Source organism: Penicillium diatomitis (assembly GCF_028827545.1).
Source record: "Penicillium diatomitis strain IBT 30728 chromosome Unknown utg000010l_segment0_segment0, whole genome shotgun sequence".
Lineage (NCBI taxonomy): Eukaryota > Fungi > Ascomycota > Eurotiomycetes > Eurotiales > Aspergillaceae > Penicillium > Penicillium diatomitis.
In genome coordinates this window covers 826,014-852,504 of record NW_026623182.1, presented here as the reverse complement: position 1 = coordinate 852,504, position 26,491 = coordinate 826,014, and the positions used below count along the sequence as shown (strand labels likewise).

The following is a 26,491-nucleotide window of genomic DNA, read 5'->3' as shown; positions in this document are numbered from 1 at the left end:
GTCGACAGTTGAAAATTTTGCTCGGCGCTGGGGACAAATGCGTGTCAATATGTAATTGTCTGCAATGGATAATGGGTTATTTTGCTCCTGCAAGGAATACCGACGGAGTTTCCAGCCGCTTGCTTTCGCGGTGGCAGAACCTAGTTCTAAATTGCCGACATAAATACCAACTTTCGCTTAAATACTATGTTTTCGTAGATATTCTACGAGATTCAAACTCGCAGCAATCTTACTGGTATTCCAAACCCTATTCCATTCATGCGGTCTCTATGGCCTAGAGCCCTGGACCTTACCCAACGAGCCGAACGAGCCGAGGATCTCAAGCTCGCACCCGCGTGTTAGGACTATCATGAATGGGTGGTCCGAATCAGATTGAGGTTTCCAAGATGACTCCTCGAAATGATAGAGATAATTGCTAAGTTTGAAGGGATACTAGTGTCCGTGTTTGCTACTTAAGTCCTGCGGCTGCCGCTCCTGCGGTATAGTAGGCGCCTGCTACAACGTGTCCAGTATCATTACGGCGGTCTAAAGGGACCGGGTGAGTAGTGGGTTTGGATCGTAATACGAGTGTCCCGCGGGCTTCCTCCCCCTCGGTAGGAACTTCGGAGTGAAGCAACTGCTATAATTAATCCGTTGACTGCCGTCGCAATGCTTCATGTTCTACGCTGCCCGTGATTGAGAGAGACGCTGGACGTTATGGGCATTAGCAAAGCTGGGGAAATCACATGATTTTAACACGTCTGGACCGCCCCGAACAGCGAATCAGAGGTGGAATCTTCCGCCGGAAGTGAAATTAAGCCCCCCTTGGGTCGGGATATAGTGAAGGCATTTTAGAAGATATGTCACGTGATCGGTCACCTGATTTGAGCACAGCACCACCCTATCAACCAATCAGACAGCTAGGATTTTGCCAGAAGTTTACCGCTGACTCCGATGTACAGTCACGTGATGTTTTCACGACCTTACGCATTAGTACTCTCCAGCCTCAAGTTCTCCACTGCCCAGTTTCACTGGTATTGGTGCTGTTGATGAAAATGAGCGCTTCGCAAATTGACAAGAGTCAAGAACCCAGGAGTCTCCCCTTCTCATCGATACTCCTACATCGTCCAATTACCCTAGTGCGTACATGCTATGTTGGGGCAATTCAAGGCAGAGTCGCCCTGTGGCTCCACGAGTCTGCCTTGTCTCCTCGGCCAGCTTAGCTTTCGTCCGTGGCCACGCAAAAAGCAGCCTCGGGGGCCATGGAATGTCCAACCAAGCCAATGACCACCGCCGACTTGCAAGACCGGAAGACTTGGCTGTGAGGCTGTGCAAACATAAGCTAAAGCCGGCCCCAGTGTTTCTCCCCCACTACTAAATTAGTACGGTCCAGTTCTGTCTACTTGGCTAGTGGTCTCCTCTAAACAAAAAGTGGACTCGTAGATTGTTGATGGATCCACTCCGCTGTAAGTCGAGGACGAGTCGACGATAAACCCTCGTTTTCTTTTGGGACGGAGTTCCACGCTAGGAGTTCCTCGCCTGATGAACTCGGTCGTTCGATGACGATCTTGGTCCGCTTCGGCTGAGAGGAATCTAAAAGTACAGTATGATGCTCCCAAACATTGGTGACTCGTGAGAGTCTGGCCCTTTGGTACTGTTCCCCTGACGTTGGGCACCTCTATGTACTTACACTACTTGGTACTGTACCTTAGTACTGACTACTGAGTCAGTGAACACTGGGTACATGGACACTGGACAGGGGACCCTGAGCACTCTGACAGCAATGGTGGGAAAGAGGGGCTCTGCTTGCTGGATTCCGTAGTCACTCGTACTGGTACAGTAGTGCCCGCCTGCTTTCTGGTAGTCGCACTAGTCGAAGTACATGGAGTCCACCCCAAAGTGGGGTGACCAAGTAAAAGGAAAGACGAAAAGGCATAAATATCTGTCAAGTTTCGACTATCCGGATCAGTAGCAAAATGGCTTGCTAGATTAGAAGCAATTTGCATTCGCCTGGTCTGTAGTAATAGAAATTCTGGTATATTCCTCCTGCTATTTACGAAGTACTACAGTACTATGATGTGCGGTTCCAGCGCCGCACGTCTTGATGCTAAGCACTTATGTAGCATGCATTCTATTAGGTAGGTACCTAAGTAAGTGAAAATCTTGAGTAGATCATATCAGTCAGTCCAAGCTCACTCAATGAGCTCTTTAAACTACACTCCACGGTGCCGTGCATCGATGTAGAGTCGTAAACATCGCATACTTCCAAGTCGGGAAGCCCTAACTTAGTAGCATCGAGGCTGCGTTGCTTGGTACAGTAGTGCAGTCAGGTTGTCAGCACTCAACGAGTCAACACTGAACACTTAACAGTGCTGTTCCAAATTTCAGTTAGCGTCGGTGGAGGCTGACTGACCCGAATACGCGCCCAATGTCCACACTGGACTGTCGCATTTCTCGAGGGTGGACTCCTGGAGTACATCCTGCATTATTATTGTACCAGAACTGCGCACGCTACGTGGTTCTAGTGGGCTTTGCAGGTGCCGATAATTGCAAAAGGGTACAGTTCCTTCTAATCTTGTGTCCACTCTCGAATTCATCGCCCGTCCCTATCGCCAACCCCTCCGAAGGCAACCCAGACGCGATAGATTAAATCATCATTAAAAGCTGAATCCATGTCCAACTTGCCCGTAGGCTTGGAGTATGCTGTATGTAGATACGAATGTTGAGTGTGGTAGGTAAGTGTTCCCCCGTAGTACAAACTACGAATCCGTCGACTGTCCGATCTTATGGTGCTTAGACCGCCTTACGCACGTGCGTTGACCGTTCAGATTGGGGGTTCCTCCACAGTACGGGCTACTATCACCACCCACTCTCCTCCATCGGTACCAACCATTATCAATCTCTCCGTCACATCTCCATTTTCCCCCTGGCATTTGCATCTGCTTCGAGGCTCCTATATGATGCGACCTCCTTGCTGAGTCTGGGCGACTTTTGGATCCACGTGTGTACGCGTTAGCCTCTCTGCTCAGTGCTGTGCCTTCTTGGTGCTCGCAAGTATATTGCGCCCTATTTCGTCGGGTTAGCCGCAGCTTCGATTTCCCCGATCTTTTGTGCTCCGCTTGCGCCGGCCTCCCGTGTCGCGCTCTTCACCGGTCCCAACATTCGTGCGCGTTGGCATACAAAGTTACCCTGCCAATTTTTTCTTCTTAGGTCTACTTGGCTGCTCATTATGGCCTCGCACGACCATAGCCAGGGGCTGGATGCCAACGCGGCGCATGTGAAGACTCGCAGCGTCAGCCCATCGCCCCATGCCCAACCTCACTATCACGACCCAACTTCGGGCCTAGCATTGGACCCCTCCATGTCAGCCAACTTCAACACCAACCCACCCTTCAACCCTCCACAAGGAGACTGTCACATCAGCAACCTCGCGGGTCAGGATCTATATGGATACTCCGCAGATTACTCTTTCGATGCGTCTGCGCCAAATCAAACATTGGCCCCTTCCTCCTCCTCCAGCCAGACCTTCCCACCTCTGTTGGACACAACCAATATGTCTTTACAGCAGACATTCGATCCAAACATGATGACTCGATTCGACCCTGCATCCTCGGACCTGCAATCGGGCCAAGGCACAGAGAACTTTTCCAATTTACTCAATTCCAACCCGGGCGAGCTGGATTTCTCCGCCTACCAAAACAATGGCGCAAACGGCGCAAGCGCAACGGATTACAACTCATCGCTCTTCATTGATACCCAGATGCAGCCGGTACAACAGGCGGTCAACTCCACCATCAGCCCAGCAGATATCGTCAGCCCAATATCCAATCCTTCTGCGTCTTCACACCCATCCACCCACGATCTACAACAGTCTTCCCCCGGTCCTATGTCACCCCCAGGAGGAACTCCAGGAACGTTCTATACTCCTCAGCATTCGCGACATGCATCTCTAGATCCAGCCACCGCTGCATATATGGGTGCTCAGGCGAACGCCGACTGGCCGTCGGTCATGACGAATAACACCGCGTTTCACGGCCATCGTAGAGCTCCGTCGGAAGTCTCCGAGGTCTCATCAGCGACACATTCCCCGTACTTGTCACAAAATGAATTCGATAACATCGACAGTAACGTATCTCCGTCGCTTGCGCCACAAAGTGATCCAGCTTTGTACGACAACGCCTTGGCTATCGAGCAATTCACACTGTCTGAGCAGCATCAACAAGGCTTCAGTCCGGCGCACAGCCCGTACATCTCGCCTCGTCTCATGCCTCAGCAAGGCATTGACATGATCCCCAGCATTCAATATACACCTACCGGCAACCAGTTTCCTCCTGCGCCAACCGAGATGTATGGCTACCCGAGCGATGATTTGATGGCAGCCCGTTCGGGAGGCGACATTGGCCAGGCATCCCAGATGGCGCCTCCTTCAATCAACGTAGAGTTTGCGCCTCCGTCTCGAACCCCTAGCTTCGGACCCTCGAAACCAATGGCCGACTTCGACTCGTTGAGTCCTCCGGCGATGAGTGAGTTGTTCCTTTCCAAAGAAAATCGGCTCGCCTTACCGACGCGTTTTGCTCATTCAAGAATTAGGATCGCGAGGGCGCAGCAAGTCAGATCCTTTCGCACACCCAGCCTCTCGTCCAAGGTCGCCAGCAGCCTCGGCGTCCAGCTTAGAGCCAATCCCACCTACCTCTCCACGATCATTGTCACCTCAGTCGCGTAGTAATCCTGGCTCACGTGACGCTTCTCCGGCTCGGTCGAATCGGCGTCTTTCGACATCATCCATCGAAAGCCGTAACTATATTTTGGACTTGGCTGATCCGGGACGGCCAGGCGCGGCACCGGGCGACTCGAAGCGTGTCCAGAAGCATCCCGCAACTTTCCAATGCACTCTGTGTCCTAAAAGATTCACACGCGCATACAACTTGCGATCTCATCTCCGTACGCATACCGACGAACGTCCGTTTGTATGCACAGTTTGTGGCAAGGCTTTTGCCCGTCAGCATGACCGGAAGCGCCACGAGGGTCTTCATTCTGGCGAGAAGAAATTCGTTTGCCGCGGTGACCTGACGTTGGGCGGCCAATGGGGCTGCGGTCGTCGATTTGCGCGCGCTGATGCTCTGGGCCGCCACTTCAGGTCCGAGGCTGGTCGCATCTGCATTAAACCTCTCCTCGATGAAGAATCACAAGAGCGCGAACGTGTTGCGGCTCAACAACAACAACAGCAGCAGCAGCAGCAGCAGTCCGCCGGTGGTCACCTACAACCTGTTCCCCAGCAGCTCGTCATGCCAGGTATTCCCGGCATGGATGGTCAAGCCTCGGGCACTTTTGTCTTGCCAGCTGCCCTTCTCGCGCAATACCCGGCTCTTCAAAATCTGCAATGGGACCAGCTTGCTGCTGGAAGTGACGACCCGAGTGACATTGGTGGTCGAAGTAGTTTTGACGCCAGCTCTGGAGGAGAATACGGCTTTGATGAGGATGAATCCAGTCTCAGTGGTGTCTCTGGAATGAGTAGCGGATATGCTTCCAATCAAGCCAATCTGTATCCTGATCAGATGCTCAACTTGAATGCAGGAAGTTCCGAATATGCCGATCAAAAATGGCTTTAGTCATGATACGATGCTCCTTCACTCGTTTATACCCCCTTCGTGTTTATGTTGGCAAGAATATCGTGGACCGGAAGAAAGGAATTCAGTCTCCCAACTTGCCACAAGACCAGTCCTTGTTTCGTCTCTATTTTGCCATTTTTGAAGTCTAAACCTTGTGGTTTCTTTTAATGGCTTCTTTTCGATTCTTCGTCATCTTGTTCATTTCGCGGCCGATTATCGGCCTTGTTATTCCCAATTGTCTTTCTCCAGGCAGGATAAAATTTTATAGACTCGGTATTGGCGTTCTGAAATGGTTGATCAACTCACTTTGGAGCCTGAATATTACCTTTTCTGGTGACCGAGGTGAACTGAATAACTCGATTATCGTGAGATCACACTTACTTTCTAGACGATATCCACTCAGCATTAACACACTTATATATGGTTCCTTTGGCTCCCATTGATTGACCTGGTCCTATATTATGGGCTGAATCGCAATTGAATCATCTTCCTGATTATACTTTCCTCAGACTAAATGTGCTGGTAAATTTACGATCAATCTAGCAACGTCGCATCGACGTTCCTAAGCAAATGACCTTAATTGGCAGAGTGTTTTTCTGTCTAGATTTTAGTACACTCAAAATGGCTCATTGAGGTTTCGTGAGCTAAGGCGTCGTTTCGTGGGACCACGACTCTTGTCGCAAAATTGGGTATATCTCCGTGGGCAGGCATAGGTTCTGCTTGTCGTGCCGGTGATTTTATGCTGCTTGTCATTCCATTAGGTAGACGTTCTATCGACCCTCGCCTAGATGCTAGGTCTCTCTGGGCGGTCGTCTATTCCTATCTTCTAATACTAGGTATTAGGTGCAATGCTGAGATAGATATTGGTGGCTGATGCATGTAGACGAGACGATCTTTCTCGACGATGAAGGTGCTCTACTTACTGTCGGTACAGGAGGTGAATACAATCGATACATTGCCTTTCTTTATGCCTTTCAATTTGTCCAATCCTAATTTATCAATATAGACTTAATGTGATGCTGAGCGCCAAAGATAAAATCAAGGGTCACAGCCATTCGTAAAGGAAAGAACGAACACTGCCGTTTATCGCGCGGTGTCGACCAACTTCTGGATCTGTGTCAACCACTTTCGAGAAAATTCCGCCTCTGTGAACCTTTGAGCCGACCGTCTAGCCCGTAGCCGCATTGCAACCTTCTCGGACAGAGGCAATGCCAAAGCTGCCTCAAAGGCAGCTGCAAATTGCTCCTCTGTCTCGGCACGGAAGCCCGTAGCTCCATCGCCGAGATCAACGACAATGTCTTCGCGCGGACCACCGGAGTCGTGAGTCACACAGATCAAGCCAGCGGCCTGGTACTCCACGACACAGATACCAAAGTGCTCGTTCCACATTGCGTTGACGCCAACAGAGGCCGTGCCCAAGTGAGAAAGAACGGCGGGCCAGCTGGCGTCGCAGAGAAATGTGGTGTGGTCGCGTATGCGTAGCTCGTGAGCTAGTAGACGGAGGTTGTAGATGTGAGTCTCGTCCGGGCTGGCATGGCGAACTGATCCTATCAAGACCAGTCGCGGAGATGGAAGGCCCTCGTACGCGGGATTACGCGCACGCTCTTGCAGGAACCTGGCAAAGGAGCGGAGAACAAGTGGATGATTTTTCTCAGGTCGAAACTGGGCAATGTACAACAACGTGGCGTGGCGAGTTCTCTCACTTTCTTCGTCGACGGTAATGGCTGATTCGAGTTCTGCGACGGCCGTAGGTGGAAATACGACTGCTGGTGACGAGGGGTGCCCTCGCCGGCAGCTGATGAATTATTGTTCACATTGTCCTTACCGTTGCCCCAAAGCTTGCGAATATGGGCCGCGGTCCATGAAGAGTTGCACATCACCACGTCAACATGCTGACCAACCCAGCCGTAAAGCCGAGCAAACAGCTGCCAATATCGGCGTTTGAGAGTCCCTTTGAGACCCTTTCCTGCTCCGGCATTCAATCCTTGTATGCCACTTTGATCATCGAGCGAGGCAAGCATATCCGTTGAAATGGTCGGGTAGTGGACATAAGCACCCGTTCGTACCGTAGGGAAAAGCCATTTACAGAAGGCCAATGTAAAAGCATAGCCCATAGTGTCAATAAAGACATCCGGTACAAGTAACGTGAATGCATCGTACGCGACGACCAATGATCCCAGGGACTGCCCCAAGAGTGTCAGGTGTGAATAAGAGCTGGCGACAACATATTTCCGAGTGCTCAGGTACAGCAGCACTACCGTGGGGGCGTGCAATCGAATGTTGAATCTGTTCTCAACTCGTTCGAGCATACTCGTCTTGTTGACCTCGTGATCGCCAGTGTAGATTGCGCAGACCGCCTTAGGCCAACGCTTCTGTGTCGCACGTACTGCTTCCCAAAGCACTCGTTCTCCTCCACCACCAGCATTACTGCGATCGATGTTAGAGTATTGAAATTGACGTGAAACCACACCGACACCCATCAGGTAGATATCCCTTACCAAAAGGGGTGGAAGAAGCCGATGATACCGTCCCAGTCGTCGGGCCTTTGTGTGGAATCACCGCCCGCGCTGTCACTTTTGCCAGACGGTCTGCCTGCGCCTGCGCCCGAGTTACTGTCCACCTGTTCCCAATCCTCATCCTCCGTCGAGCTCCGGGCTGGTGTGGAGGTCAAAACTGATTCACACAGCGTCTTCTGGAGTTCCTCCTCGTCTGATCGCGCCCGCGCAATTACATAGTCACGACGAGATCGAGTTCGTCGGCGGATGAGCCACCCCGCACCGCGCAACAGCAGCCCTAACAAAGTACCGATGAGCCGCGGAAGCAGGAAGGCGGTCGTGGCAGCGATCATGAGCGCCGATATGGCGGTGGTCAACATGGCCATATTTGCGTCTGTCTCTTGAACATCAAGAGCGACACATGGTATCTGGAGTTCTGATGAGGATCTTGGACAGTGCTGACTGGGAGGAGAGGAAGGGTGAGTCAAAAAGGCGGAAGCCGTGTTTCCCATCAATAGATTGATCAACACCCCAAACGGGCTCAGATCACTTGACGTGGTGAGGGTCACTTTCCCATGCACGTGTCACATGATTCGCGGAGAGTCCATCGCCCTCCGCTCGGAGCTTCTTCAAAAACCGTCAGTTGATCTATGAAGCTCCACCCCTGTGAGCTGAGGGAAGAACCTCTGACAATTGCACGAATACCCGATCACCATCGTGACTCTTTCTTGTCGCGAAAGTCATGAACTCGCTTCGATTGAGGACGATACGAATTCCGCGCAGCACGTTAGCGCTGACGTCTCGCTCACATGTTCGAAAGTTCCACCCGACGAAACCTACCCCATGGATCAATGAAGCCCTCGACGCTTCCGCGGTGGTAATACACGGGGTCCACGATATTACTCATCTACCTTGGGTTGCGTCGATACCTCTGACAGCCTTGCTGGTGCGAACTGTGGTCGGCCTACCCTTACAGATTTACACCAAATACAATGCACGTCGTGAACGAGACATTGCGCCGCTAAAACAAGCTTGGGCAACATGGGCAAGTGCCGAGAAGAAAAAACAACTCAGGGGCACATCAGCTCTCACGAAAGCCCTGAGGAATGGCGACATCAACAAACATTTCCGAGAAAGACTCCAGGCCCTCAATCAGGATTGGCGCATCAGTTTATTGTATCGTTACCTGCCTATCGTGCAATTACCCGTATGGATCGTGTTCATGGAAAGCATCCGAGGCATGTCTGGAAACAAGAATGGTTTGCTGCCGTGGCTCCTTTCGCTGGTCGAGGGGGAAACGAGGCCACCAACTCCCTCCATCTCACAGTGGAGCCAACCTTCGCGACCGAGGGGGCACTCTGGTTCCCTGACCTGCTGGTAGGCGACAGCACGGGCATTCTTCCAGCGCTTCTCACTGCTTCTATTCTTCTCAACGTTCAGGCTGGCTGGAAAATGACACCCCGTGCTGATATTGCCGATATGCCTCGACGTGAGATGTTTCAAGCTTTTTCGCGAAATGGACTTCGCGTGTTCATTCAAGTTCTTGCACTTAACGTTGGTTTGTCCAGCTGGTTCTATGACATGCCAGTGGCTTTAATGATCTATTGGATCAGCAGCTCCAACATTGCCACTTTGCAGAACTTCTTCTTAGAAAAGAATTTGTTCACGAAGCCACCCATGCCGCTAGCTTCGCGGCGCTATGTCGAATTCCACAATCCCGATGCTCAAGATCCATTCCACGTTAAGCTGCGCTGAGCTGCTTCAAAGGCCTGTTCAGCAGAGCTCATGTACTTCGCTGTGGCCACTTCTTACCCCTCGCCCGGTACGACAATTGATTCTCAAGAAGGCCGCACCCCAAAATCAACAGCAACTAGCTTACCGCGCGCATTGTCATGCAAAAGGACTAGGATGACAGGGTCTGATTCACAGAGATTTGGACAAAATCCATTGACACGCCCACAAGGGTCGGGTTGAGCATGGCGGCTTCCTGCGCTAGCCTGTCAAAAGGAAGAATGCCAACCCAGTCCCGCATTCCTATTCATGATCTCTTCGAAACAATTGCTTCACCCTTGTAATCGCGTCTTTTGCGGAGAGCATGCGATTAGTTCGCAACACTGAGAGAATAGCGCAGGGATGATGGTCTACACAAACGAGACCGAAAGCACTCAGCACTGCTAGGGCCTCTGCCTTCTCAATGCTCGACCCCAAATCACGCTTTTGGCTTCATATCATACGTTCAAATGAAGAAAAGTTTGCTGTTCGATAGCATTGAACTCTGGTCGGAATTTTTCTGTGTTACCGTGAGAGTAAAGTCTACGGCACCTAGATGCGATTCAATTTACACCACTTTCATAGACATGTATAGCGGTCGCAACCCCAGTCGGGCAGTATGGTACATGGTCAGCTGCATGTAGGCATTCGCTGGCGTCAAATCACTACGATTTGCTGCTGCAACAAGACGACGGGAAATTGTCTCCAGATGAAGGTCATCCAGATATTATCAACATCATAGGATAAGCAACGCAGGCTTCAAGTCTTTGAAGTTTACCAGTCGGTCCTGAGCCAATTGTACCCACTTAAAGTTTGGCTTGAAGGGGCTCCTCGGGTGCCGTGGCCTCCTGGTTGATCTCAACGGTGCCTGACCGAGGGCCTGGACCCTTGCCGAAGAAAATAACCTCAACGGTAATATCATCGCTACGAGCATGGTCAGCAGACGAAGAGAATCAACAAATTGACGAAGAGACAACGTACCGGTATCGACGGGAATATGGGGACGGCAACGTCAACAAAGCGCAGACCATATCCTTGTCTTTGCCACCCATGGCATTGCGAACAAGATGAGTAGCAGCGTTCTTGTCCTCCACGACGAATCGACTCGCTGCGTCAGGAATGTCATACTGGCGTTGGCGGATAGGTTTGCGCTGGCCTTCTGAAGCTTGATCCTTGGCTGGTTCTACAGGTAATTGCTTTTGGGAGCTGAACCAGCTTTGCAGCCAAGCCTTTGAGCCTCCGTTACCAGACTTCTGGTGCTCCAGCCACTCGCCGACTAACCCGACTACTTCTTCATTGCTGAGCATTTCCCAAAGTCCGTCGGTGGCCATGACAATGAAGTCACCTTTCTCGGGGTCGATCTTGGTGGTAGTGATAATAGGTTCGGCGGTGACATATGGAGGAGTCTGGAGAAGAGGATGAGGTGTGCGGCCGAAGAATTGCTGTTTGATCATGTCTTGAGTTCCTCTACTCCACTTGTAGAATGCGTCGCCAAAGGCGCGACTTGGCTCGAGGCCACCCAAGATGCGGCCGTTTCGCGTAACATATGGCTCGCCTGGGTGTTCCTCCTGCAGGCGCTTGATCTCAGAGGGAGTTCCACCCGTCAGATCCTCGGACAACGCGGTAGCGGTCCACTTGCCATTTGCCCCTCGGCGACCCAGGACAGCGCGTGAGTCACCAGCGACGGCGACCTTTAAGTCTTTGGACTTCGAGTCGTAGAAGCTGAGGAGTGCACATGATCCTGATAGAGCGGGGGCAAGGATCTCCGCAGCCATGCGACGAGACTTGGACTTGACGACCTTGTCCACGCTCTCGTAAACAATGTCGTTATCAAGGCGAACAAATCCCTTCTTGATAGCTTGGTCAATTGCTTCAGAAGAAGGCATCATAGGTTTTCCGTCGGCGGCGGCTGCCTTGTAAGTGGAATTCAGCTCTCGCGCCACGTATGAAATGAGCACGTTTCGGAGCTTTGCGGAAGTGGTCCAGCCTCTAATCTCCTGAGGTTAATTAAAGTCAGAGCAGCATTTTCGGCTAGGACAAACTCACGAGTGTCCGTCGAATACCGCCCAAAACATCCAGTCGCTGTTTGGTTCTCCGTCTGTCTGACCCAAGGTAGATGACGATACCTCAACAATCTTCTCCGCGTGATCATCTTCGATTGGAGAGTTACTAGGCACCTGGACTATGTCGTACCGGACGACACCATTTCCCCTGTTGACAAGATACGATTCCTCATTCTTGCGCAGCTTCTCTGTGGCTTGTTCCGGGGTTAACATCTCCAGCCTCCGGCGATCTGAGTCGTCTGTATTCTTCGACAATGGCTCATCCGCTGTCAAAGGTTCGGTGTAGAAATTGTTGTTGCTGACGTGAAGTGCACGTCTGGCCGGACCAGACGGGGATTCAGCATAAGCTGATGAGATCGCGCTTGAGGCGAATCCTCGCACTTGGGTTGCCAATGATTGCACAGTTCCGTCCCCTTGATATGCGTACCAAGCCCCAGAGGCCACCACAGTAGAGATGGCTGCGAGCGAGAACCTGCGAATATGCATGGAGTTTTGAGGAGACGCCGAAATGATTGTCGAGCGTCGACCTCCTGAAAATGACCGCAGGCTTCGGACCGAGTTGTGAGTGTAGGAGAACGAGCACGGCCGCTTACTAGTAAGTTTCCATGCTGGAACACACCGAGCCGCACGACACGTCTGCACAGCCGCCCAACGCATCGGTACGCGACGATAGAAAGCTTCAGGTTAGATTTTGGTATCCCGGTGTTTAATGCCTGAGCTTCACTTCGAGATAATGAAAGCAGAGTTGCACGATAACAACAAAGTCCTTAGAGAATGCGTACGCTATACGACCCGATAAGGAATCACGTGTAGACGTGCCGAGAAGATTACGCTATTCCATATCAGGTCCCCTGTCGTCATTCCCCGCGGGAACTTTTAAAAGCTACCATTCGAGTCTGTGCAGCGCATGACAGGTGCTGTACTTTTCTGACGCACGGAGTACAGAAGGCACAGATTTCAAAATGTCTTCACGTGCTATTCGAAAATTGCAGAAACTGCGAGAGCAAGAATTGCAACAACAGCAAGAGACCGAAAATGCATCAAGCGACGACGAACCCCCACACCCCGCCAAGCCGAAGTTGAATGCTTTTGACCTCCTCAACATGGGCGACGATGACAACGACGATAATAATGATGACGAGACGGAACCAGAAAACCCTATGGAACAATCTATTACGAGCGTGCCTGACTCCGACACTCCGCCCCACGAGACCAAGAACGCGAGGAAGAAAAAGAAGAAGAAGAAGAGCAAAGCCAAAGCCGCAACTTCGATAAAAGTGGCGCAGTCAGATGAAGAGCTCGATGAAATCGATCGAGCTCTGAGAGAGCTTGCTACAGACGGGCAAGCGGGCAATACTGCTAGCGCAGCGCAATCGACAACGGACTCGCTGGACGGTTCGTTCGCGAAAACAACCAGTGAACTCCTAGCGATTGATCCCAAATCCTTGAACGCGACCAACGAGATGAAGCGTCTGTTTGGAAATGTTGTTCTGGAGAATTTCGATCAGCCAGCCGGTACAGGCGCTGGTCGGCGGCGTGATCGTAACCGAGAAACGGTCGATCTCGGTCAAGCTTTAACCGGACGATACAGCCCAGCCAGTCGAGGACAGAGTTTGGCGGGAGTCACACTACGACGGAACATTCTGATGCAAGGAAAAGACGAGTGGCCTCGAGCGCCGAGCGGAGGACTGGGGATGGAATTACAAGAGAAGCTCGCTTCTGGCGTAACTCTGTATCGCATCGTGCACAACACGGGCTACCAAGATGTTCAGAGGCAGTTCGAGCTCTGCGTCGAGTCCATGGATCCTCAGCGCCTAATTCACCACCTTCAATACAATCCCTATCATATCTCAACCCTGCTGCAAGTCTCAGAAATTGCCAAACATCAGAGCGACCACGCAGTCTCAGCCGACCTATTGGAACGTGCGCTCTTCAACATCGGACGATCGGCCCATTCGTCATTCAACGCACGTCTCAGAGAAGGCCTCGCCCGCCTCGACTTCTTGCACATGGAGAATCGCGAATTATGGCTGGTTGGCTGGAGATACATTGCCAATCTGGGCATGAAAGGGACGTGGAGAACTGCATATGAGTGGGCAAAACTCCTTTTGAGTCTGAATGACTCTGATCCCTACTGCATGAAGCTCATGATCGATCATCTTGCATTGCGTGGTCGAGAATACGCTCATTTCGTGGATCTCTGCACGCAAACGCGATTCAGTCGCGATTGGGCCGAGCTTCCAAACATTCAATGCTCGCTGGTAATGGCATACTTGCGCGTTGGTAAGCCTCAGGAGTGTCGCCGTCAGCTTCGTCACGCCATGGCCCGTTGGCCATGGATTTTCAATCGGCTGGCTCAAGAATTGGATCTTCAGCACATCCCGAAGCAGATTTGGGGCAAAATGCCTCCTCCTGGATCGCATGAACTTCTCACAGAGCTGTACATCACACGTGCCAAAGACCTTTGGAACACTCCGGAGGCAGTATCACTCATTGTGGAGGTGGCTGATACGCTGGCGGGTGAACCGCAATCTATCGAGCCTCCGGAGATCACTCTGGACATGGCTCGACATGTCGTTCTGTCGGATATCCCCAAGGTGACCACTCACCTGCCGACGCGGTTTGTTTCCGGCCGCATGTCCGCATCAGATCCCCTTCCACCCTACGAATCGGACGCCTACCGTCAGCAGAGCGATCCGTCGCCGTCCTATCTTGCACAGGTACCACAGGGTGGGCGACCGCAATGGCTGCGCGATCTCATGGGACAGCTGCAGGACGGCGGTGGTATTCGGCTGCCAGAGCTACAAGGTGACGAAATCGCAGACAGCGACGAGGAAGATTATAGAGAAGGCGGCAACACTGACGAAAATGGAACTGGGGATCGGCCATCAGGCGGCCGAGCTCGTCCATTGGCTGGTGATCAGCAAGTCCTTGAGCAATGGCTTGTGCAGGATGGACTTGAAGCCTTGCAGATGTTCTTACACGAGAATGGAGTAGACCGCGGAAACTGGGGGGATGTGGTGGACTACGGCCCACTCACGGATTATCTCGAGGCACTCGAGGAGATTCAGCCTGGGACTGCCCGACAACGTCTTCTGCATGGAATAGTCCAAGAGGTTATTGGTGACATTGCGGTCTCGGTGCTTGAGGATGAGCTAGAGATGATGGCAGACGAGCGGGGTGTTGATTCTGGCAACTAATCCGGTTCTCAGGCGGAGTGGCCCTGTGATTATGTTCCATCATTGTAATTGTAGAATATAGCGAGAATGAAATGATTGGGTCTCCTCGACGAACTGAGATCGGAAACTGCGTTTCGACAGGAAAAGTATGAGAGAATTGGGTTTGTGGGCCAGACTGAGCCTCATCGAGTGTACCGAGTCTGAGTTCTGTTGATTAGAAACACCACAGAGGACTTCCGTCAACGTCAATCATCACCTCAAGTCGAGCTACCTAGATTGGTCCCGTCTCATTGGGGTCAAGACAATGATATCAGTAGCTGCACATTAGCAGTACTGTTGGTGGGGAGGTTTGCAGTGAGTATACGAGTCATGCTGGGTAATAGGTAGAAAGGCAACAGAAAGAGACGTGACAGCCTGGAGCAAATCAAAACTTCCAAGGCGGTGGTCACCTGATTCAAAGTCACGAGTCTGGTTGATCTTGAATAACCTTGTGCTCGGGCATACCTACGGTAGGTCGGTACCTAGGTGTTGGGATGAAATCTTGGATGGAATATGTTGCTCAGGCTGGCAAGGGTGATATGGGTGCTTCCATAGCATTGTGTCGCAATTACAGGAGTCGAGAATGATCCAGAAGGTGCGTGAATGGTAAGGTAATGGATAGGCTTGCGCTAGTAGTCTTTTACTGATGGACGATGAAAATTATATATAGTCTCCTGACCATGGGTATTAACACTAAATAATATAATAATGTATATGGTGGAAACGGTCTTCTATATAGTATATACAGGTAAGATAACCTCCGTCTTCGATTCGGCCCAGACTGGAGTCCTGGACTAATTCGGCTGATGACCGCATCAGTCACATTGCCTCCAGGTTGTTTGGTATCGCAAGTGGTTACAGAAATGTACAGCAATAACAGCTCCAAGTGAATGTACCTGACCGACCCGAGTGGGTTGCTGGGTTGAACGGAGGGGAGGTTGAAACAGTCATGTGACTTTGTTGCAGTAAGTCACTCTTCATTGCCAACTACAGTACAATTCATAATCACATGCTCAAGAAGATTCGACATAAGAAGTTAAAGGTAACTGAGTTAGTTACTAGAAAGCTTGAGATGGGGACTGCGGACTGTGGAGCACATCTACCATCGTCCAAGCTGTGGTGAAGTCGAGCCCCTGATCAAAAGGGTCCAGTGCCCATCTGAGCAAGTCTCTACCCCATGACAGTTCTGGTGATGTCAACCTTCATGCTTCAGGTGGTTGAGAGCTTGAGAGGGACACTTCAGCGGGCTGACTCATGATTTCGAAGTGGGTCGAGCCAGTACAGTAGTAGTTAGAACATACTACTAAAGTAGTAAAGTAGTTCACAGGGAAGCAGTTTTGAGGCAGCTCGAGTGAAGCGGGCTCCGTGCCTTCCCCGATGCAACACTAATTTAGTCTTTTTCGTGGGCTTATCTTTCTCCCATTTGACTTTTCACCCCCATCCCTTCCTTCAACTTGCTCTCGCTCCCTCTTATAACACGATCTTCGCATTGCCATCAATTCAGGAAACTTTACCATCCCAGACTGACTTCCTGATCACTGACCGCGGTATTCATTTACATACCTACCCTGTTGCTCTCGATCCCTTCGGAGGCGCCCGACCCGCCTCGCTCCATTCCGTCATAGGGCATTCTCCGATCGCATTTTTCAGCCTAGCGCAGCCCGCTGCTTATCGTCAAACGTGCCCTGTGCGGAGACTGCACTGGTGCAAGGCACACAATGGTGCTCAATGAGATCGTCAGCAGGATGATGTCGCAGGATGCTGTTCCTCTGACGCCGCGAGAGGCGGCGTCTGGCCTGTTGGGCTCCGTGTCGATGACCTGTTGGATCTTTTTGCTGGTATGACTCGCATCACTCCCCGCAGTGTCATCGGTGTCTCAAGCCCGCGCCTGTGCGGGTGCCAGGGTATCATATGCCTCTTCACGAATGTCGGAAGGGAACAGGGCTCGCACCTCAAGAGGTCGATACCGTTTTGCGACTAAACGTCTGACTCAATTCATCGGCAGGTCCCACAATTGATAGAAAACTACCGCAACGGCAACGCGGAAGCAATCTCTCTGCTGTTCGTCGCTGTCTGGTTCGTTGGCGACATTGCGAATCTCCTCGGTGGCGTGCTGGCAGGCCTGGTCCCCGTTATCGTTGCAATCGCGGTATACTTCTGTATTGCCGACGGTGTCCTCATCTCACAATGTGTGTACTATAAGCTGCGCAATGCGCGTCGCGACAGCCTACTCCGACGACGGCGCTCGTCTACCGAGACCGCAGACCCGACGACTCCACTTCTCGGTCGGCGCTTCAGCGATGCCGTATCCCCGCATACCCGTCGCAGGTCCTCGGCCTCGCAGCGTGGTCATCAGGGAAATGGTCGTCGTGAGAGCCAACCTGAAGATCCATTGGCTAAGATCGTCGAGGAAAACGAATTCGGACGCAAAGCATGGGCCAAGAACGTGATCAGTGTACTGGGTATCTTTGTGGTGGGCATGGTCGGCTGGACAATTGCCTGGCGGACGGGAATGTGGGCGCCAGCTCCCATGGAAAACGCCAAACCCGTCGATATGGCCACCAGTGGTGCTGTGCTGGGATACTTCAGCGCAGTCTGCTATCTAGGGTGAGTGGGACTTGATGAACATCTGAAAACAGGTGATGTGAACTGACAGTTGTTATAGAGCGAGATTGCCCCAGATCTATAAGAATTATCGGGACCAGTCATGCGAAGGTATGTTAATGGGTCTCGACCACTACGCTAGCAACCCATACTGATCGCATCTCTGAAGGTCTCTCACTTCTCTTCTTCATTCTGTCACTCCTTGGTAATCTCACTTATGGCGCCGGGGTGAGTGTCTCCTGACTCCACAGACAACGTAGTTTCGGAAACTCACAAACAACTTCAGATTCTCTGCCATTCGACCAATCGCGAATATGTGGTCACCAATCTGCCCTGGCTGATTGGCTCATTGGGCACTATGGCCGAGGACGTCGCCATTTTCATCCAATTCCGTATGTACGCGGCCCAAGACACCGAAGCGATGATCACCTCATGATCCTCGCGACATGATCTATGTGTACAACTACACAACCCACAAAGCTTGAAACGACCCAACGAATGCCCCAATTGTCCGACTGAAATCAGCCGACGACGAAAAAAGTTTACAGTATAGCAGGCGTTTGTGATTATGTGATTGAATCTCCATGGATTCACGGTTATTGAATGCGTGAGCGTTTGCATCCTCGGTTGCCTTTTTGCTCAACGAGGAGAGGTTGACAGAGAATTCGCCTTCCGGTGGATACGCTCTGCATGTCTCCTGGCGTTTTGCCGTTTCAATTTGTATTTCGTGTTTTGGCTTGTCCTACTGCTATTGCATCGTTTCTGTCCGTGTCTGTATCTTCGGGCTCGTCTCTCGTGCGCACGCACAAAGTTGAGCTCGGTCAGAAACCGCTCTCGTTTACAGGGTAGTTTTTTGCTCTGACCGAGCAGTGCATTGTACATTATCTCACTACATTTCTACACTGTTAAGGCCCGAGCACCATTGCGGTCAGTGACGATATCAGAAGAAGTAGTGGAGAGGAATAGTGATGGAAATCTGCAAGATTCTCACAGCTTTGAAATGATTTCATCTGATCCTGGTCACATCTTGATCGCATGGGAAATAGCGTGAACAGAAGAGACCATCTAGATGCGGAAAACGACTGTCATCAAATTTCCCTGCATACATCTCTACTCGCCGGACCACTCATTTGTGAAATGGCGACCGGGGGACAGCCCAGAGGAAGATAATTTGTGCCAAACGTATTGTCTTCAATTCCCCTATAATCCTGGAAGCAACCATGGTATCGGCATCAAATCGGCAACCGACTGGGTCCAGCCCCGGTCCTGTGCGAATCGGGGCAGGCCCAAGCACCCAGTCTCCATTGAATGTCCATGTCCGTTTGAACCTTTTGCTATTTTCTTTTTTATCTTCCCCGTGATTTAGGTCTTCGTAGCAGGGGTCGTGGAGTATCGAGTACAAGAGAGAATCGTCAAGGGAGCCATGTGGCGGGGGCGGAATGAGAGGTGAGGGAAAGAGAAAAAAGGAAACGACTTTGAATTCGGGACAATTAAAGCGCTTAGTCGAACAGACCGAAGCCCATGTCGTCGTCAGACTCCTCCTTCTCTGTGAGGGAGTTAGCGATTGTATCACGCGGCGCATTGAGCGCATCGCATGTTTCATGAGAGAACTTACCCTCAGCCTTCTCCTCAGCGGGAGCGGCCTCGGCGGCGGCGGCACCACCAGCGGCGGCAGCGGGGCCGGCGGAGGCAGCGGGGCCAGCAGAGCCAACGTTGGTCAGGAGGTCCTTGACATCCTTACCCTCGAGAGCCTGGTGATTCAAAAGTGGTGAGTATTTGGATTCGACAAAGTGGTTGGGTTTAATCAGGCTGCCCGCATGGATCGCAAGCGCAATATCGCAGTCTGAAAGAACTTTGGATTCCAAAGATTTACCTTGGCGAAGATGGAGGCCCAGATGGGCTCAACCTCCTGGACCTTGGCGGCGGTCAGAATGGTCTGGATCTTGTCGGCCTATGAAAACATGAAATATGTCATTAGTCGCGATTCTCCAATCTTTTCCCTCAGACGCGCAGCCGTGCTTCAATTTCGATTGACGGTCATTTTTTTTCCATCGCAATTGCGGTCGAACGCGAGGATGAAAGGCAGAAGTGCGCAAACGAAATATCGGCCTCAATGCAACGAATATCGGGTTGTTGGGTTGGGATATCACGTACAGTGATCTCAATGCCGTCGTCGGCAAGGATCAGAGCGGCGTAGGAGACAGCGAGCTCGGCGGTAGACATTTTGTCGACGGGGTGATGTTGACCGGACTGGGTGTCTTGAAGATGAACAGAGGAAAGAGAAAAGGGAAGAAGTGTATCGTCAAATGCCTATCCGAACAGGGTAACCGGCCCCAGCGGTGTGTGGGAAAAAGCCCTCGCTTAGGGCTTTTCCAGAAGTGGCCTAGCTCACGGTCTGTACCCGGGACTCAGTACCTACCCTGCGCTAGTCCCGCTCAGGACAGGCATGGTCGTTGATGACATAATCGCGGGTCTGGATCACTGGACTCCAATTGTACCGTGCTGGTTTTTCCTTCTGCCAGTGCAACTTCAGTATAGAAACGGTCACTAGAAATGCGCACGAGGAGGGGGACCCTAATGATACGGGTTCTTCTGGTGATCGGGAAGTTTCGAGTTCTTCAAATCAGAGAATCGTGTGCGTTTATTGTTCGCTCGTCTCCCTGGAGCCCGGTAATTTGTTTACATCATTTACTTTTTTATTTTAAGTAATAGCGTAATAATCAGCAACGTTGCAGGTGTATCCAAAATTCAGAATCTGGGTACGATTTATGAAAAGAGTTTTTTTATAAACAAATCGTTGTTCTCAATTTGTTTGGTTCTAAATTGGGTTCACTACTCGACGCTCGTGAATTGTGACTTGTGAGTCGTTCGTAGGTATTAGGTAACTTGTAACTCGTCCATACCTGGTAAGTTTACCTGCCATCGTACAGTCATACCTCGATTAGTAGACCTACTAACCTTATGTATATAACTATGTACTATGTACTTGTAGTAGTCATCTACATTCAGTTCAACACAATCTTCTACGGCTCCATTCTATACAAGCTCTCGGTAACCGACTTCGGGATATCGAAGGTATGGTGGAAGGAGGAGAATGTTTCGAGGGGATTGGGAACTGTCGCGAGAATGGAACAACATTGTGTACTTTCCCTCTATACAATAACCCAGAGGTGGTAGTCAATTCTACGGAAGCTGTGTACCTATCCTCCGATTCTCGTGACTTTACCTTGACTATTTCTTGTGACTTTGAATCTCATGCATCACGTGATGTCTCCGCTCTTGCCGCCAAGTTGCAGCCCGTGTCCGTATCACTGGGCGGGTGGCAGAACGGATATCAATGCTATCGATTCCCAACTGACATCACGACGTGTGGGGTCACAGTACTGATAATCTTTAGCAGCATTCTTCCCTGGTCAAGTACCCAGATCTTTCGGAAATCTTGAGCATCTGCGTCCTAATATTGACTGAACTCGAACCCGAACAAAACTTACTTTGAGATATGGAATCTCCCGCAGTCACAACCCCGCTAGATCCGCGAGAGCAGCCCATTCTCGAGCGCTTGCTCCGGACCCGGGATGCACTTCTTCTGCTGAAACAGGACAAGTCGTCCTATATCAAGTCTCGTGATGTCCTCCCGCTATACGAAGAAGTCGTTGAAGAAGTTGATAAACTCAATGCTGCTCGCAGAGAGACGGACCGTCGCTTGAATCACAATCGATGTGAGGAACAATTCCTTGGCGCGCGGACTGCTCGGCATATTGCTAAATGGTGTCCTTTCTAGTGGACTATGTCCTGGATGACTGCTTCCAATTGATCTCGCTCCTCTTTTTGACCGTGGGCAGAAATAATGAAGCCCCTGCAGTGTAAATTCCCCATTCTTCTTTGGATTGCTTACTTCAAAGCTTACCCGTTGCTCAGGTACTCGCTTGCGGCTACAATTCAGGTATGGTGCTCAAAGTGCGTCTAGATTGGGACTATGTTTAACGAACTCTACGTAGCGCCTTCTTGATCATTTAGGAGAGGCTGGATTCTACAGCTCGAAAGATTTGAAATCGATCACAAAGACCCTAGACTCGATGCGCGAGACACTGGACCGCGGACGCGACACTTATTCACCAGCCCTTCTCACTCTCCTTGAGAGCAGGATGGAGCACTGCAAAATCTCATTGCAGAGATTGGAAGACGGTCTTCGAGTCCTTGATCCGGCTCTTGTGCAAACGCACGAAACGCTTGTCTCTATTCTGCGCTCTACGGCTGCCGTGAACACTCGCTCCAAAGTACGTCATTCACCAACCATCTACTGAACCAACTCGAGACTAATTTCTCTCCCGTTGCACAGTTTTCGGCCACAGAAGTCAACAATCTCCGCGAGCAACTGAAAAGGATCGAAAACACACTGAAGGATGGCAAATTTGTGGATGCCGATGGCAAAGTTCTGGCTGGATCAGATCGCCTGAAGTATCTGATGGATCGATGCTGGAAATGGACTGAGATAGTCCTCGAACGGTAAGCCTTGCAAGTATGGAGCGTTGGAAGGTTTAAGACTGACACCAAGGTAGCGAGGGCAAGATCGACGAACGCTTCCAGGATCAGTATGACCGCCTCCTCGAGATCCGCAACCAGCTCGATCGCCTCTCTGTCACGCAAGCTTGGTCTCTTCGTGAGACGGACTTGTTCGGGTATCAGCGTAAGTTGGACCGAATCGATGAGGGTCGAGTCAACGGAAACTTTGTCGATGCGGAAGGCCAACCGGCAGATCTTCATGCCCAACGTGTAAGACATGTCATTGTTTGATAGTCTCTCGATGGACCCCGCTAACATTATGCCAGACACTACTTTATTTGATCAGACGCAGCTACGCATACATTTACGCTCTCCTGATCTCTTCCGAGCCTGTATCCGAGGCACTTCTGCCCGTCTACAACCAACTTCAGACTCTTCGCAGATGTCTCGTCGAAGTTAAGGAATCCGGAGGCGTCTCCAATTCCCGCGAGCTGTACCCCTACAGTATGAAAGTATGCATCACCTTCCAGCCATATTCTGAAAAAGGGTTCTCGTAATGACTGACCGATCTTTGCAGCTCAATTCGATCGATAATATGCGTGTGGATGGAAAGTTCTACATCGGTCCCGATATTCCTGAGGGTCAAGGCAGTGTAAACTCCCTTCTAGCTGAATGCTACGACCTCGTTTGGGAGCTGCGGGCAGCCGTTGCAGATGATGACACTCAGTCATGAATTCATGGTCTCGAGGCTGGTTCTATTTGGTTCCTCCACATTCAATCCCTTTCGAGCACTGCTCTGGGGACATGTCTTCCTCGAGCCGACCCTTTTCAATTTGTCTGAATTCTCTCTTGTACCTGATGATTTCCGTTCTTAATTTTGTGGTACTGTCGATTACCCCGGGGCGTTACAATATGGAGGTTTTTCGTGAGCTCAAATCATGATCTCAGCATTGAATGGTAGTGGAATGGCTTTGATCTTTTCTTCCCATGGAACTCCTTGAACATCCAATTCAAGGGATGCCTGTCACCAAACACAGATATTTCATACTTTGAATCTTTACCAGGACCGCTTTCAGGATCTGAGGAGTTTCTCCAATCGTGTGGGCTCATACAGTACGACTTGAAATGATGCGCGAGCAGGTCCGCTGCCAAACAGGAGTATTAGGTAGATCGATCGGCACGCTATGCGAAAGGCGGAAACATCACTCTCCGTGGCAATGTCATCAAGTATTGCCCGGAACGTTCGTCCTTGGCTTCTTTTGGCTTATTCATGTTTTGAAAGAGGAAGCGAGATACCAAAATACTCAAAGGAAATGGCGTTTCACCAAAAAGCGTGCATTGTACAATATGCACAACGGAACTGTTTACTTTTGGTGGCCAAGTGGTTTCCCCACACTCTTGGCGATCCCGGTATCGGCAAACGGGCGGGCCAATGGCCAGCCCCGGAAGTGACAAGGTTCGAGTCATCATCCACGCCAGTAACTTTCCTTGTCTCCCTGACCATTTTCTCTTTTCACTTTCTCTCACTTTCCCTAGAAGCAAAGCCTCTTGGAGAATGGTGAGTCAGCTAGTTTGGAAGCAGGCTGCTGCCTCACGTCGGGTAAGTAATTACGTCGTTGAATTGTGGTCCCTTATTTCCCTCCGCACCTGTGAAGCAGAAAGACTGACTCATTTGGTGAAACACAGGTGGCTGCGCGCCTTTCTCCGCACCGGCTCTATCGTGGCCTAGCCACTGAAGCCACCTCATCTCGCATGCCCCCGTATGCGAAGATTGTCCGCAATCTTGAGACAGTGCGCAGAGTGTTAGGATCAGAGCGGTCACTCACGCTCGCTGAGAAGATTCTCTACGCTCATTTGGGTAATGTCGAAGAATCCCTGCTCACCGGTACAAACAATGGTCGTGATATCCGGGGCAAGGCCAACTTGAAACTCAAGCCGGATCGTGTGGCCATGCAGGATGCCTCAGCTCAGATGGCTTTGCTGCAGTTCATGTCCTGTGGTCTGCCCTCGACTGCCGTGCCCGCCAGCATTCATTGTGACCATATGATTGTTGGTGAGCGCGGTGCTGATACAGACTTGCCTGCTTCTATCCAGGGCAATGCCGAGGTCTTTGACTTCCTTGAGAGCGCAGCCAAGCGCTATGGTATCGAGTTCTGGCCACCAGGCGCTGGTATTATTCACCAAAGCGTGCTGGAGAACTATGCCGCCCCTGGTTTGATGATGCTCGGCACCGACAGTCACACTCCGAATGCGGGTGGCCTGGGTGCCATTGCCATTGGAGTTGGTGGTGCCGATGCCGTCGACGCGCTCGTCGACGCTCCTTGGGAACTGAAGGCTCCCAAGATTCTAGGTGTCCGCTTGGAAGGCCAGCTTAGCGGCTGGGCTTCTCCTAAGGATATCATCCTGCACTTGGCGGGTAGGCTGACCGTTCGTGGTGGCACTGGATTCGTGATTGAATATCACGGTCCGGGTGTTGAAACCCTCAGCTGCACGGGTATGGCTACCTGTTGTAACATGGGCGCCGAAGTTGGTGCCACTACCTCTCTTTTCCCCTTCTCGCCAAGCATGGTGCCGTATCTTGAAGCTACACACCGTGGTCACGTCGCTAAGGCGGCTGCTGAGATTGCTGCATCAGGCCCCGGCAATCTTCTGCGAGCAGATGATAAGGCTGAATACGATCAATTGATCACCATCAACCTCTGTGAGCTTGAACCTCATATCAACGGCCCTTTCACGCCCGACCTCTCTGTCCCTCTCTCCAAGTTTGCCGATACTGTGCGGGAAAAGAAGTGGCCCGAGACCTTCGGCGCCGGCCTTATTGGTAGCTGCACAAACTCCTCTTACGAGGATATGACTCGAGCCGAGGACTTGGTCAAGCAGGCATCAGCCGCGGGTCTTAAGCCCAAGGCAGATTTCTTCATCACCCCCGGCAGTGAGCAGATCCGCGCGACTCTTGACCGTGACCAGACTCTCAACACCTTCTCGGAAGCCGGTGGTGTTGTTCTGGCGAATGCCTGCGGACCCTGCATCGGTCAATGGAAACGTACCGACGGCGTTCCCAAGGACGTGGACAATGCCATCTTTACTTCTTATAACCGCAACTTCCCCGGTCGTAACGATGGTAACCGAAAGACCATGAACTTCCTGGCCTCGCCTGAGCTCGTCACCGCCCTCGCGTACTCTGGTAGCACCACCTTCAACCCAATGATCGACACCCTCTCTACCCCCAGCGGCGAGACCTTCAAGTTTCAAGCTCCTAAGGGCTCTGACCTTCCCAGTGCCGGATTTGAGGAGGGCAACCCCAAATTCCTTCCTAGCGCCGCCGTTCCGGACCCCTCCCAGGAGGTCATCGTTTCCCCCACCTCGGACCGCCTTGCCCTCCTCGAGCCTTTCGCTCCTTTTCCCAATGGCGACTTGACCAATCTGAAGGTACTCTACAAGGTCAAGGGTCAGTGCACTACGGACACCATTTCCGCCGCTGGCCCGTGGCTGAAGTACAAGGGCCACTTGCCCAACATCTCTGCCAATACTTTGATCGGGGCGGTTAATGCCGCGACTGGCGAGACCAATGTCGCTTATGACGAGAATGGCAAACAGCACTCGATTCCTGAGCTCGCTGAGCAGTGGAAGCAGCGCGGTATTGAGTGGTTGGTCATCGCTGAGGACAATTACGGTGAGGGCTCTGCCCGCGAACATGCTGCTCTGCAGCCTCGCTACCTGGGTGGTCGTGTGATTGTATCCAAGAGCTTCGCCCGTATTCACGAGACCAACCTCAAGAAGCAAGGTGTGGTCCCCTTGACTTTCGCCAACCGCGAGGACTACGATCGCATTGACGCCTGTGACGTCGTTGACACCGTCGGCCTCTACGATGTTCTCCAGGCCGGTGGCGAGGGCAAGGTCCAGCTACGTGTCACCAAAAAGAAGACCGGCGAGTCCTTCCTGATTCCCGTGCAGCACACCCTGAGCAAGGATCAGTCGGCGTTCATCCTGGCGGGCAGTGCGCTCAACTTGCTGGCCAAGAAGGTCACTGCAGACGGCCAATAGCGGGGATTTCCTCACTATTTTCGTTTTTTTTTTTTGCCAAAAGTTCCCGAAATCTGGGTGGTGATCTGTTGAAAGGGTCAAGTGAAGGGCCAATCGCCCGCCCTTCCTGTCTTGTTGCCTTGATTTGAGTCTTCGGTCCGCACGCATGTATTTGTAGAGTTTTATAGATTTCAGATTCTTCTGTCTTCCTGCTTGGCTAAATGATA

The 26,491-nt window shown here is 51.4% G+C and overlaps 9 protein-coding genes across 9 annotated transcripts; 6 read left to right on the top strand and 3 right to left on the bottom strand.

The window, feature by feature from the left end:
* Positions 1 to 3,208: 3,208 nt before the first annotated feature.
* Positions 3,209 to 5,588, top strand: crzA (putative C2H2 transcription factor Crz1; the record flags this gene model as incomplete). Its single annotated transcript, XM_056936914.1, has 2 exons — positions 3,209 to 4,502; positions 4,570 to 5,588. The coding sequence occupies 2 exons, from the start codon at positions 3,209 to 3,211 to the stop codon at positions 5,586 to 5,588; spliced, it is 2,313 nt and encodes a 770-aa protein (XP_056787713.1).
* A 1,083-nt stretch (positions 5,589 to 6,671) lies between these two features.
* On the bottom strand, positions 6,672 to 8,469 carry N7539_007312 (alpha-1,2-mannosyltransferase ALG11; the record flags this gene model as incomplete). The annotated part of the gene is made up of 3 exons (XM_056936913.1): positions 6,672 to 7,324; positions 7,414 to 8,015; positions 8,087 to 8,469. 3 exons carry the CDS (start codon positions 8,467 to 8,469, stop codon positions 6,672 to 6,674), a joined length of 1,638 nt encoding a protein of 545 aa, XP_056787712.1.
* A 356-nt stretch (positions 8,470 to 8,825) lies between these two features.
* On the top strand, positions 8,826 to 9,838 carry N7539_007311 (putative mitochondrial export translocase Oxa2; the record flags this gene model as incomplete). Its single annotated transcript, XM_056936912.1, has 2 exons — positions 8,826 to 9,342; positions 9,411 to 9,838. 2 exons carry the CDS (start codon positions 8,826 to 8,828, stop codon positions 9,836 to 9,838), a joined length of 945 nt encoding a protein of 314 aa, XP_056787711.1.
* An 821-nt stretch (positions 9,839 to 10,659) lies between these two features.
* On the bottom strand, positions 10,660 to 12,573 carry ptcF (type 2C protein phosphatase ptcF; the record flags this gene model as incomplete). Its single annotated transcript, XM_056936911.1, has 3 exons — positions 10,660 to 10,777; positions 10,835 to 11,842; positions 11,900 to 12,573. 3 exons carry the CDS (start codon positions 12,571 to 12,573, stop codon positions 10,660 to 10,662), a joined length of 1,800 nt encoding a protein of 599 aa, XP_056787710.1.
* A 305-nt stretch (positions 12,574 to 12,878) lies between these two features.
* On the top strand, positions 12,879 to 15,116 carry N7539_007309 (transcriptional repressor TCF25 family protein; the record flags this gene model as incomplete). Its single annotated transcript, XM_056936910.1, has 1 exon — positions 12,879 to 15,116. The coding sequence occupies one exon, from the start codon at positions 12,879 to 12,881 to the stop codon at positions 15,114 to 15,116; it is 2,238 nt and encodes a 745-aa protein (XP_056787709.1).
* Positions 15,117 to 16,852: 1,736 nt separating this feature from the next.
* On the top strand, positions 16,853 to 18,174 carry N7539_007308 (PQ-loop repeat-containing protein; the record flags this gene model as incomplete). The annotated part of the gene is made up of 5 exons (XM_056936909.1): positions 16,853 to 16,972; positions 17,140 to 17,741; positions 17,800 to 17,849; positions 17,908 to 17,966; positions 18,025 to 18,174. 5 exons carry the CDS (start codon positions 16,853 to 16,855, stop codon positions 18,172 to 18,174), a joined length of 981 nt encoding a protein of 326 aa, XP_056787708.1.
* Positions 18,175 to 19,237: 1,063 nt separating this feature from the next.
* Positions 19,238 to 19,961, bottom strand: rpp1 (ribosomal protein P1; the record flags this gene model as incomplete). The annotated part of the gene is made up of 4 exons (XM_056936908.1): positions 19,238 to 19,284; positions 19,354 to 19,489; positions 19,612 to 19,689; positions 19,893 to 19,961. 4 exons carry the CDS (start codon positions 19,959 to 19,961, stop codon positions 19,238 to 19,240), a joined length of 330 nt encoding a protein of 109 aa, XP_056787707.1.
* A 1,276-nt stretch (positions 19,962 to 21,237) lies between these two features.
* N7539_007306 (uncharacterized protein) lies at positions 21,238 to 22,974 on the top strand (the record flags this gene model as incomplete). The annotated part of the gene is made up of 8 exons (XM_056936907.1): positions 21,238 to 21,457; positions 21,520 to 21,601; positions 21,657 to 21,681; positions 21,737 to 22,015; positions 22,078 to 22,244; positions 22,298 to 22,511; positions 22,568 to 22,753; positions 22,819 to 22,974. 8 exons carry the CDS (start codon positions 21,238 to 21,240, stop codon positions 22,972 to 22,974), a joined length of 1,329 nt encoding a protein of 442 aa, XP_056787706.1.
* An 822-nt stretch (positions 22,975 to 23,796) lies between these two features.
* N7539_007305 (aconitate hydratase ACO2) lies at positions 23,797 to 26,285 on the top strand (the record flags this gene model as incomplete). Its single annotated transcript, XM_056936906.1, has 2 exons — positions 23,797 to 23,841; positions 23,928 to 26,285. 2 exons carry the CDS (start codon positions 23,797 to 23,799, stop codon positions 26,283 to 26,285), a joined length of 2,403 nt encoding a protein of 800 aa, XP_056787705.1.
* Between the last annotated feature and the right edge of the window lie 206 nt (positions 26,286 to 26,491).